Genomic DNA, 12974 nt, shown 5'->3' with positions numbered 1-12974 from the left:
TACCTATATTACAACAGTAATTATACTTTAAAAGTACTTAATTGGCTGTAAAGCGCTTTGGGATGTCCTGAGGTTATGATGGGGCTATATAAATGCAAGTTTTTTTTTAAAAAGCGTTTATGGACTCTTTCAACACCTGCTCCTTTTCTCCTCTCATAGAGTTATACAGCACAGAAAGAGGCCCTTCGGCCCATCGTGTCCGCGCTGGCCATCAAGCCCTGTCTATTCTAATCCCATTTTCCAGCACTTGGTCCGTAGCCTTGTACGCTATGGCGTTTCAAGTGCTCATCTAAATGCTTCTTGAATGTTGTGAGGGTTCCTGCCTCTACCACCCTTTCAGGCAGTGAGTTCCAGATTTCAACCACCCTCTGGGTGAAAAAGTTTTTCCTCAAACCCCCTCTAAACCTCCTGCCCCTTACCTTGAAACTATGCCCCCTGGTTATTGACCCCTCTACTAAGGGGAAAAGTTCCTTTCTATCTACCCTATCTATGCCCCTCATAATTTTGTACAGCTCAATCAGGTCCCCCCTCAGCCTTCTCTGCTCTAAGGAAAACAACCCCAGCCTGTCCAGTCTCTCTTCATAGCTGAAGCGCTCCAGCCCAGGTAACATCCTGGTGAATCTCCTCTGCACCCTCTCCAATGCAATCACATCCCTCCTATAGTGTGACGACCAGAACTGCACACAGTATTCCTGCTGTGGCCTAACTAGCATTTTGTACAGCTCCATCACAACCTCCCTGCTCTTATATTCTATGCCTCGGCTAATGAAGGCAAGTATCCCATATGCCTTTTTAACCACCTTATCTACCTGTCCTGCTGCCTTCAGGGATCTATGTACATGCACACCAAGGTCCCTCTGATCCTCTGTCCTTCCTAGGGTCCTACCATTCATTGTGTATTCCCTTGCCTTGTTAGTCCTCCCAAAATGCATCACCTCACACTTTTCAGGGTTAAATTCCATTTGCCACTGTTCTGCCCATCTAACCATCCCGTCTATATTGTCCTGTAGCCTGAGGCTTCCCTCCTCGCTATTTACCACTCCACCAATTTTTGTGTCATCTGCGAACTTACTGATCATACCTCCTACATTCATATCTAAATCATTAATGTACACTACAAACAGCAAAGGACCCAGCACCGATCCCTGTGGTACACCACTGGACACCGGCTTCCAGTCACAATAACAACCTTTGACCATCAGCCTCTGCCTCCTGCCACTAAGGCAATTTTGGATCCAATGTGCCAAATTGCCCTGGATCCCATAGGCTTTTACCTTCTTGACCAGTCTCCCATGTGGGACTTTGTCAAAAGCCTTACTGAAGTCCATGTAGACTACATCAACTGCACTACCCTCATCCACACACCTAGTCACCCCCTTGAAAAATTCAATCAAATTGGTCAGACATGATCTCCCCCTGACAAAGCCATGCTGACTATCCCTGATTAATCCCTGCCTCTCCAAGTGGAGACTAATTCTGTCCCTCAGAATTTTTTTTCCAATAATTTCCCTACTACTGATGTTAGGCTCACTGGCCTGTAATTCCCTGGTTTATCCCTACTAGCCTTCTTGAACAATGGTACTACGTTAGCTGTTCTCCAGTCCTCTGGCACCTACCCTGTGGCCAGAGAAGTTCTGAAAATTTGTGTCAGAGCCCCTGCAATCTCCTCCCTTGCCTCACACAGCAGCCTGGGATACATCTCGTCTGGGCCTGGGGATTTATCCATTTTTAAGCCCGTTAAAACCACTAGTACCTCCTCCCTCTCAATACTAATTTGTTCAAGTATATCACAATCCCCCTGCCTGATTTCTATGCCTACATCGTCCTTCTCCATAGTGAACACAGATGCAAAATATTCATTTAAAACCTCACCTACACCTTCCGGCTCTACACACAGATTGCTACTTTGGTCCCTAATGGGCCCTACTCTTTCCTTGGTTATCCTCTTGCTCTTAATATACTTAAAACACCGTGGGATTTTCCTTTATTTTGCCTGCCAGTGTTTTTTCATGCCCCCTCTTCGCTCTTCTAATTTATTTTTAAGTACCCCCCTGCACTTTCTATACTCCTCTAGGGCTTCCACTGTTTTTAGCCCTTTGTATCTGCCAAAAGCCTCCCTTTTTTTCCTAATCCATTCTTGTATATCCCTTGACATCCAGGGTTCCCTGGGTTTGTTGGTCCCACCCTTGACCTTTACGGGAACATGTTGACGTTGTGTATTCTCTACTTCCTTTCTGAAAGACTCTCACTGCTTTGATGTGGATTTTCCTACAAGTAGCTGATCCCAGTCCACTTTGGCCAGATCCTGCCTTATCATATTAAAATCGGCCTTCCCCCAATTTAGAACCTTTTATTTCCAGTCCATCTTTGTCCTTTTCCATGACTACCTTAAATCTCACTGAATTATGGTCACTGTCACCAAAATGCTCTCCTACTGATGCTTCTACCACTTGCCCAACTACATTCCCTAGAATTAAGTCCAGTACTGCCCCCTCTCTTGCAGGACTTTCTACATGCTGGCTCAGAAAGCTCTCCTGGATGCACTTTAAGAATTCCGCACCCTCTAAGCCTTTCACACTCTTGACTATCCCAGTTAATATTGGGGAAGTTGAAATCCCCTACTATTATTACCCTATTATTTCTACACTTCTCTGAGATTTGCCTACGTATCTGTTCCTCTATTTCCCCCTGACTGTTTGGGGGCCTATAGTACACTCCCAGCAAAGTGCTTGCCCCCTTTTTGTTTTTAAGTTCTACCCATATGGCCTCATTAGAGGAACCTGCTAAGATATCATCCCTCCTTACAGCAGTAATTGACTCCTTGATTAATATTGCGACACCACCTCCTCTTTTACATCTGCCTCTGTCTCGCCTGAAGATTCTATACCCCGGAATATTGAGCTGCCAGTCCTGCCCCTCCCTCAACCATGTCTCTGTGATAGCAACAATATCATGCTCCCATGTGTTCATCAACACCTTCAATTCATCTGCCTTACTCGCAAGACTCCTTGCATTAAAATAAATGCCATCCAGCCTTGCCATACTCCCTTGTGCTGTTACATATTTGCTCTGCCTTCCAGGCTGACTTGTTTTTTCCTCTATATTTGGCTGTGCATCACCCCCTACTGTAGCTCCACTCCGTATCCCATCCCCCTGCCAAGTTAGTTTAAACCCCCCCCAACAGTACTGGCAAACCTCCCCGCAAGGATGTTGGTCCCATTCAGGTTCAGGTGCAACCCGTCTGACTTGTACAGGTCCCACCTTCCCCAGGAGCAGAACCAGTGATCCAGGAAACTCAGGCCCTCCCTCCTGCACCCACCAACTCTTTAGCCATGCATTCATCTGCTCTATCCTCCTATTCCTATACTCACTAGCACGTGGCACCGGGAGTAATCCAGAGATTACAACCTTTGAGGTCCTGCTTTTTAATCTGCTACCTAGCTCCCTAAATTCTTGTTGCAGGACCTCATCCCTCTTTCTACCCATGTCGTTGGTACCAATGTGAACCACAACCTCTGACTATTCGCCCTCCCCCTTCAGAATGCCTTGCAGCCATTCAGTGACATCCTTGACCCTGGCACCAGGGAAGCAACATACCATCCTGGAGTCACGTCTGCGGCCATAGAAACGTCTATCTGTTCCCCTTACAATAGAATCCCCTATCACTATTGCTCTCCCACTCTTTTTCCTCCCCTCCTGTGCAGGTGAGCCACTCGTAGTGCCACGGACTTGGCTCTTGCTGCATTCCCCGAGAAACCATCTCCCCCATCAGTATCCAAAACGGAAAATCTGTGTCGGAGAGGGAGATGGACCCAGGGGACTCCTGCACTACCTTCCTAGTTCTTTTACTCTGTCTGGCAGTCACCCATTTCCTGTCTGCCTGTGCACTCTTTACCTGCGGTGTGACCACCTCGTTAAACATGCTATCCATGAAGATCTCAGCTTCGCGGATGCTCCACAGTGACTCCAGCCGCAGCTCCAGCTCCGAAACGCGGATTTCAAGTAGCTGCAGCTGGAGACACTTCCTGCACATGTGTTCGCCCATGACACCTAAAGTGTCCCTGACATCCCACATAGCACAGGAGGAGCACTCCACGCAGCCAAGCTGCCCTGCCAGGTCCTACCCTTAATTTACTCCCTTTACTTCCTTTAAATTAAAGAATATTAAATACACTAGGGACCTTACTTCCCTTTAAACACTACTTACTCTAAACTAGAGACCTTTGACTTTAATGACTGGACTGTAGAAATACTCACCAGGTCCTACTTACCAATCAGCTCCTTCCCCGGTTGTGACGTCACTTTCGCAGTTGTTGTTTGACTGCTCCCGCTCTCGGACTCTTTCCTTGGTGTAAAGTAAGAACCAATTCCTACAGGGTGAAAAATTAGGAAAAACAAAGGTGAAGCAAGGGAGCTCCTCTTTCCACTCCTCACCTAACTCCCTGACTCACTCAACTCGCAGCACTCTGTTTAAACCGCACTCGACCTCTGTCAAGCATCTTGGAACATTTTTCTGCATTAAAGATGCTATATAAATACAAGTTGTTGTTTGCCACCTCTACATTCCCTGGATCCATGTTCAACATCCTTAAACAGGTCCATGCCTATGCTATTGCAAAACTAAATTCATTGGCCTTTTGGCATGTCCGCCTAGATTATGTTGAGTTCTGGATTTGGGCTTGATCCCAGAACAAAAGAGGATAGAGAAGTTGAAAAGTGCAACTGTGAGAAATTCTCAGCTGTAAAATTATAGACTTTTTCCCTGCAGACATTTAAAGTTATGGGGTGAAGTACTGGCAGTTACTGGTATCTCGGTAGTGGTGGAAGCAATTTTAAAGAAAGACTTGCATTTATATAGCGCTTTTCACGACCACCGGACGCCCCAAAGCGCTCTACAGCCAATGAAGTTCTTTTTGAAGTGTAGTCAGTGTTGTAATGTAGGAAATGCGGCAGCCAATTTGCGCAGAGCAAGCTCCCACAAGCAGCAATTTGAGGTGATGAATTAAGTATTACATAAAATTAAAGTGCATTGGGATAACACGAAATTGCACTAGGTTAACTGCAACTTTTCCTATTGCATTTGGTACCATTATGTAAAATAAGCCTGCTGACAAATCTGCTTTCTCATTCTGTGAAAGTAGTTAGCCTTCACGTACACGATTCCCTTGCTTCTACACCTCTTTTCTGACCTAGAGGGCTTGAACTTTGTTGTTAAGTGGAAACAATGAGAGACTAAAGCATGCACAACAGAGAAGCACACTTTATCTATGTTTTATGTTTTATTCTCTTGATGCTTCCACTTCCTTTGAAATAATTGAAGTATGTTCCAGAATTAGGCTTTGTGTATAGCATGGGCTGGTGACAGTATGTGGCTCGCAAGTTACTGTGACAATATAAAACCCTTTTGTGTCTCCAAATCTCTTCTCTTCTCTCCTGAAGATCCTGATTCGTCAGGCATCCTCTCCCAACACACACTTTTTAAACAGGACTTGCTAAAGTAGTATTCCCAGCTTATTTATTTTTCTCATAATTAGCGTGTGGCGTTGCCACCAGTTGTCACACCCTTACTACTGACCCCACCAAGTTGAGGTACAGACCAGGGATTGTATCCAGGGCTGTCCTGGTCTGCATGGCTCAGTTTCACTCTAGGCAGCAACCTAACCAGCTGAGCCAACAAGGAAACTGGAATGTAAAACTCTTAAAGGCCTAAGTCCCCATTATTACCCTAGTTAATTTGTTTGTAGGGTTGAATATTTCAGTGTCCCATGTCACCATCTCATGCTACAATACTGAATCTTGATTGTAAATTTATGGACTTGTTTTAAGAATCATCCTTCTGTTTATTGCAAAGCTCGGACAGCCAAACCGTGGTTTTACTGAGGAATCCACTGAGCCCATAAACATGGGGGTAGCCTCAGAGGAAAATATAGTGGTCGGAATCGTGAAAGATGCTGCTAGTTATAAAGACAACAGGTGAGTAGATCCTGTTGTTGTGCTCTGCTTGTCTACATCAAGGAAAGCGACTAAGTACCGTCCAAACCTCTTTGTGCTCAGGCAAAACTACCAGTCCAGTGTTCAAGTGATTGAGGTAAGTGATGGAAGATTCCACACATTGAAGCACTAGATGCCATTCTAAACACGAGGGCAACATTCTCATACAATTTAACTGCAGGTCAATTATTTAGTAATCTTTACTTTGCACAGTTGCACGAGTTTATTTTGTATAGCAAAAGACATAAAAGTATTGGTCTCAAATTTCTTGGGTTGCACTTAGCAGAAATTACACTAACATGCATGTCAGTTTCTGCGCCGGAAACTTGCTTGTGTGGTGTTTGAAATAGAGCACTCTGATGCTTCATCGCAGCAGTGCTACATCATTTAGTGATCTGGCAAGAACCAGCAAAACTTGCACAATGAGGGGAAAGGAAGTGTGAATCTCAGTTAAATCGGGTTTGATATCACAGTGGAATTTTTTTTAAGTGAAGAAAATCGCGATCAAACTTCAGAAATATAAGTTGCAACGATATCAGGTGACCGTTGGCCGTGCTGTGCCCAAATAAATGGGTGTGGATCTATGCGTAAATCCATGAAAATTGTGTGTGATGCATTAGGGTTGATCTATATAAATGAGCAGCAGAGGGTTTCGGCGGATGTATCTCAGAATCAGTGTAAATGATTGAGGAAATTCGCGTGAACTGATATTTCAACGTAAATCCAGTATAAATCAGTTATGCACAAAGTTCCTCCTAATCAAACAAAACAGCGCAGCGCCGCTCTTACAATGTAGTTATGCTGAAACGTTCCAGAAAATTCTGGGCCATTCAAACTTCTCAAATCTATTTCTTCTACTGTATATAAAAAAATTACACAGGTTTTGTGTCTTGGAGCATAGTGGAACTTGTCCCAAACACATTGCAACTAGAACAGTGACAAACATAAGAACTAGGATCAGGAGTAGGCCATACGGCCCCTCGAGCCTGCTCCACCATTCAATAAGATCATGGCTGATCCTCGACCTCAACTCCACTTTCCCGCCCAATCCCCATATCGCTTGATTCCCTTAGAGTCTAAAAATCTGTCTATCTCAGCCTTGAATATACTCAATGATTCAGCATCCACAGCCCTTTGCGATAGAGAATTCCAAAGATTCACAACCCTCTGAGTGAAGAAATTTCCCCTCATGTCAGTCTTAAATGGCCAATCCCTTATCCTGAGACTCTGGCCCCTAGTTCTAGACTCTCCAGCCAGGGGAACCAACCTCGCAGATTTGAGAAGTTTGAATGGCCCAGAATTTTCTGGAACGTTTCAGCATAACTACATTGTAAGAGCGGCGCTGCGCTGTTTTGTTTGATTAGGAGGAAATTTGCACATACCCTGTTTATCCCCCTCAGAATCTTATACATTTCAATAAGATAACCTCTCATTCTTCTAAACTCTAGAGAGTATCGGCCCAATCTACTCAATCTCTCCTCATAGGACAACCCTCTCATCCCAGGAATCAATCTAGTGAACCTTCTTTGTACCGCCTCCAGGGAAAGTATGTCCTTCCTCAGATAAGGAGACCAAAACTGTGCACAGTACTCCAGGTGTTGTCTCACCAAGGCCCTGTATAATTGTAGCAAGACTTCCTTACTCTTGTACTCCAACCCCCTTGCAATAAAGGCCAACATGCCACTTGCCTTCCTAATTGCTTGCTGTACCTGCATGCTAACTTTCTGCGTTTCCTCTACGAGGACACCTAAATCTCTCTGAACACGAACATTTAATAGTTTCTCACCTTTTAAAAAATATTCTGTTTTTCTATTCTACTACCAAAGTGAATAACCTCCCATTTCCCTGCATAATACTCCATCTGCCACCTTATTGCCCACTCACTTAACCTGTCTAAATCCCTTTGCAGTCTCTTTGTGTCCTCACAGCTGACTTTCCGACCTAGCTTTGTATCATCAGCAAACTTGGATACATTTCACTCGGTCCCTTCATCCAAGTCATTAATATAGATTGTAAGTAGCTGAGGCCCAAGCACTGATCCTTGCTGCACCCCACTAGTTACAGCCTGTTCATCCCTGCTCTCTGTTTTCTGTCCGTTAGCCAATCCTCTATCCATGCTAATATATTACCCCAACCCCATGAGCCCTTTTGTTGCGTAACAACCTTTTATGTGGCACCTTATCGAAAGCCTTTTGGAAATCCAAATATACTACATCCACTGGTTCCCCGTTATCTACCCTGCTAGTTACATCCTCAAAAAACTCGAATTAATTTGTTAACCATGATTTCCCTTTCATAAAACCATGTTAACTCTGCCTAATCATATTATGATTTTCTAAGTGCCCTGTTACCACTTCCTTAATAAAATGGATTCCAGCATTTCCCCGATGACTGATGTCAGGCTAACTGGCCTATAGATCCCTGTTTTCTCTCTCCCTCTTTTCTTGAATAGCGGGGTTACATTTACTACCTTCCAACCCGCCAGGACCGTTCTAGAATCTAGGGAATTTTGGAAGATCACAACCAATGCATCCACTATCTCTGCAGCCACCTCTTTTAGAACCCTATGATGTCGGCCATCAGGTCCAGGGGATTTGTCGGCTTATTAGCCCCTTCATTCCCTGCTATTTTTGCTATGCTTTTTGTGTCTTTTACTGTGAAGACGGATACAAAATATTTATTTAAAGTCTCTGCCATTTCCTTATAAACAAACATGTATTTATGCATGGCTATTGTATAAGCAAACACGGCAGCCATTTTGTGTGCAGCAGATGAATTAAATAACCAAGGAATATGTCTTAGTAGTGTTGGTTAATGGAGGAATGTTGGCTGGGACACTGGGAGAACTCCCTGCTCTTCGAATAGTGCCACAATACATGAACAGGTAGATGGGGCCTTGGTCTAACATTTCATCCAAAGAATGACAGCTCCATCAATGCAGCACTCCCTCAGTAATGCACTTGTGTGTCTGCCTAGATTATGGGCTCAAATCCTGGAATAAGTCTTGAACCCATAACTTCTGACTTAGAGGCAATGGTGTTACCAATTGAGCCAAGCTGATGCTACATTTAGTGCCCTTAGGAATTAGGACGTTTACAAGGGTTGACGATCTTCACCTCATTTTAGATCTAGCGTTGTGCAATGAGAATGGGTTAATTACTAACCTTGTAGTAAAGGGGCCTTAGGAAAGATATAATAGAATTTTATATTGAGTTTGGAAGTGATTTAGTTAAATTCAAAACTAGGGTCTTAAATCTAAACAAAGCAAACTACGTAGGTATGAGGGGCGAGTTGGCTAAGGTAGATTGGGAAACTACATTAAAAGCTATGACAGTAGACAAGCAATGGTTAGCATTTAAAGAATTAATACATAATTTAAAACAAATATACATTCCTTTTAAGGCACAAAAACCCCACAAGAAAAGTGGTCTGACCGTGGCTAACCAGAGAAGTTAAAGGTAGTATTAGATCAAAGGAAGAGGCCTATAATGTAGCCAAAGAGAGTAGTAAGCTTGAGGATTGGTTGGATTTTAGAATTCAGCAAAGGAGGACCAAGAAATTGATAAAGAAAGGGAATATAGAATAGGAGAGTAAACTAGCGAGAGACATAAAAACAGACAGTAAAAGCTTCTAGGTGGACAAGTCCCCTGGACCAGATGGCCTGCATTTTTTTTTTATTCGTTTATGGGATGTGGGCGTCGCTGGCAGGGCCAGCATTTATTGCCCATCCCTAATTGCCCTTGAGAAGGTGGTGGTGAGCCGCCTTCTTGAACCGCTGCAGTCCGTGTGGTGAAGGTACTCCCACAGTGCTGTTAGGTATGGAATTCCAGGATTTTGACCCAGCAACGATGAGGGAGCGGCGATATACTTCTAAGTCAGGATGGTGTGTGACTTGGAGGGGAACTTGGAGGTGGTGGTGTTCCCATGCGCCTGCTGCCCTTGTCCTTTTGGCTGGAAGAGTTTGCGGGTTTGGGAGTGAATGTTTAAGGTGGTAGATGGAGTGCCAGTCAAGCAGGCTGCTTTGTCCTGGATGGTGTCGAGCTTCTTGAGTGTTGTTGGAACTGCACTCATCCAGGCAAGTGGAGAGTATTCCATCACACTCCTTACTTGTTCCGTGTAAATGGTAGAAAGGCTTTGGGGAGTCAGGAGGTGAGACATTCGCCGCAGAATACCTAGCCTCTGACCTGCTGTTGTTGCCACAGTATTTATGTGGCTGGTCCAGTTAAGTTTCTGGTCAATGGTGATGCCCAGGATGTTGATGGTAGGGGATTCGGCGATGGTAATGCCATTGAATGTCAAGGGACGGTGGTTAGACTCTTGCTTGTTGGAGATAGTCATTGCCTGGCACTTCTGTGGCGCGAATGTTACCTGCCACTTATTGCATGCAGACATGGACTGCTTCATTATCTGAGGAATGGCACTGAACACTGTGCAGTCATCAGCGAACATACCCATTTCTGACCTTATGTTGGAGGGAAGGTCATTGATGAAGCAGCTGAAGATGGTTGGGCCTAGGACACTGCCCTGAGGAACTCTTGCAGTGATGTCCTGGGGCTGTGATGATTGACCTTCAATCACCACAACCATCTTCCTTTGTGCTAGGTATGACTCCAACCAGTGGAGAGTTTTCCTCCCGATTCCCATTGACTTCAGTTTTACTAGGGCTCCTTTATGCCACACTCGGTCAAATGATGCCTGATGTCAAGGGCAGTCACTCTCGCCTCATCTCTGGAATTCAGCTCCTTTGTCCATGTTTGGACCAAGGCTGTAATGAGGTCGGGAGCAGAGTCTTGGCAGAACCCAAACTGGGCATCAGTGAGCAGGTAATGGATGAGTAAGTGCCACTTGATAGCACTATCGATGGCCTCCTACGGTCTTAAAAGAAGTGGCTGCAGAGATAGTGGATGCATTGGTTGTAATCTACCAAAATTCCCTGTATTCTGGAGAGGTCCCAGCGGATTGGAAAACCGCAAATGTAACGCCCCTATTCAAGAAAGGAGGGAGACACAAAGCAGGAAACTATAGACCACTTGGCCTAACATCTGTCATTGGGAAAATGCTGGAGTCCATCATTAAGGAAGTAGTAACAGGACATTTAGAAAATCATAATGCAATCAAGCAGAGTCAGCATGGTTTCATGAAAGGGAAATCACGTTTGACAAATTTGCTAGAGTTCTTTGAGGATCTAACGTGTAGGGTGGATAAAGGGGAACCAGTAGATGTAGTGTATTTGGATTTCCAGAAGGCATTCGATAAGGTGCCACATAAAAGATTACTGCACAAGATAAGAGCTAACAGGGTTAGGAGTAATATATTAGCATGGATGGATAGAGAATTGGCCAACTAACAGAAAACAGAGTCGGGATAAAGGGGTAATTTTCAGGTTGGCAAACTGTAACTAGTGGGGAACCGCAAGGATCAGTGCTTGGGCCTCAGCTATTCACAATCTATATCATTGATTTGGATGAGGGGACCAAATGTAATATATCCAAGTTTGCTGATGATACAAATCTAGGTGGAAACGTAAGTTGTGAGGAAGATGCAAAGAGGCTTCAAGGGGATATAGACAGGCTAAGTGAGTGGGCAAGAACATGGCAAATGGAATATAATGTGGAGAAATGTGAAGTTATCCACTTTGGTAGGAAAAATAGAAAAGCAGAGTATTTTTTAAATGGTGAAAGATTGGGAAATGTTGGTGTTCAGAGGGACCTGGGTGTCCTTGTACGCAAACCACTGAAAGTTAACATGTAGGTACAGCAAGCAATTAGGAAAGCAAATGGTATGTTGGCCTTTATTACAAGAGGATTGGAATATAAGTGTAAAGATGTCTTACTGCAATTATATAGGGCCCTGGTGAGACCGCACCTGGCATATTGTGTACAGTTTTGGTCTCCTTACCTAAGGAAGGATATACTTGCCATAGAGTGAGTGCAACGAAGGTTCACCAGACTGTTTCCTGAGATGGGGGGATTGTCCTATGAGGAGAGATTGAGTAGACTAGGCCTATATTCTCTAGAGTTTGGAAGAATGAGAGGTGATCTCATTGAAACATACAAAATTCTTACAGGGCTTGACAGGGTAGATGCAGGGAGGATGTTTCCCCTGGCTGGGGAGTCTAGAACCAGGGGTCACAGTCTCAGAATAAGGGGTCGGCCATTTAGGACTGAGATGAGGAGAAATTTCTTCACTCAGAGGGTGGTGAATCTTTGGAATTCTCTACCCCAGAGAGCTGTGAGGCTCAGTCGTTGAGTATATTCAAGACAGAGATCGATAGATTTTTGGATATTAAGGAATCAAGGGATATGGGGATAGTGCAGGAAAGTGGAGATGAGGTACAAGATCAGCCATGATCTTATTGAATGGCGGAGCAGGCTCGATGGGCCAAATGGCCTACTCCTGCTCCTATTTCTTATTTTCTTATGTTCTTATCAGTTTGGGCTAAATTGGAACTAAGTTGAAGCGATGAATGGACAATGGCAAAATAGATTTTTGTTAATTTTTTTAACTTATAATTCTGTACAGTTGGCATCAGCATTTAGGGTTAATCCCCACGGTCTTACAAAGCAGCTTATGAGCAGAAGCTGTCAGCTGAAAATGGACAGTTGTCTGGGATAGGTCCACTCATGATGTAAACTTTTTCTTTTAGCCATGCAATGTGGGTCTGAAGTTGAGATCAGGAGCTCAGCATTCTGGGGACTCTGATACAACACATTGATGCTCCAGGGCTATACCTCCCCATGATACTTTATTACTGGCGTAGATCTAGCCTCAGGAAAGCCCATATAGTTTTCATCTTTCTTTAATGTAACTTTTTCTTCTTCCATTTTTGATTCTTCAGGCAAGTGTACCACTTTGAATTTGGACATCAGTACTTCTATGAGACCAAAAAGGAATATAATGAACCTTGCATTAGTAACCTGGCAGACTGGTAAGGAAACTTGTTTTTTTTTAGATAGAGTAGTAAGTAACCTGCGACAGTGCAA

General features: G+C 44.1%; 1 protein-coding gene across 2 annotated transcripts in view; it reads left to right on the top strand.

Annotated features, from left to right (window-relative positions):
* Nucleotides 1-12974, top strand: part of LOC147105807 (uncharacterized) — a 117301-nt gene that overhangs the window by 101279 nt on the left and 3048 nt on the right. For both annotated transcript variants that reach the window (XM_086010578.1, XM_086010577.1), the window contains exons 9-10: nt 5852-5973; nt 12830-12919. In XM_086010578.1, coding sequence (XP_085866704.1) covers nt 5852-5973; nt 12830-12919 — 212 coding nt within the window. The remainder of the gene's footprint in view (nt 1-5851; nt 5974-12829; nt 12920-12974) is intronic.

This window comes from Somniosus microcephalus, chromosome 17 (assembly GCF_052327205.1).
Source record: "Somniosus microcephalus isolate GS21.2 chromosome 17, FLI_Smic_1.0, whole genome shotgun sequence".
In the NCBI taxonomy this organism is placed as follows: Eukaryota; Metazoa; Chordata; class Chondrichthyes; order Squaliformes; family Somniosidae; genus Somniosus; species Somniosus microcephalus.
The sequence above is the reverse complement of the archived record's forward strand: the minus strand, read 5'-3'. Positions and strand labels throughout refer to the sequence as shown.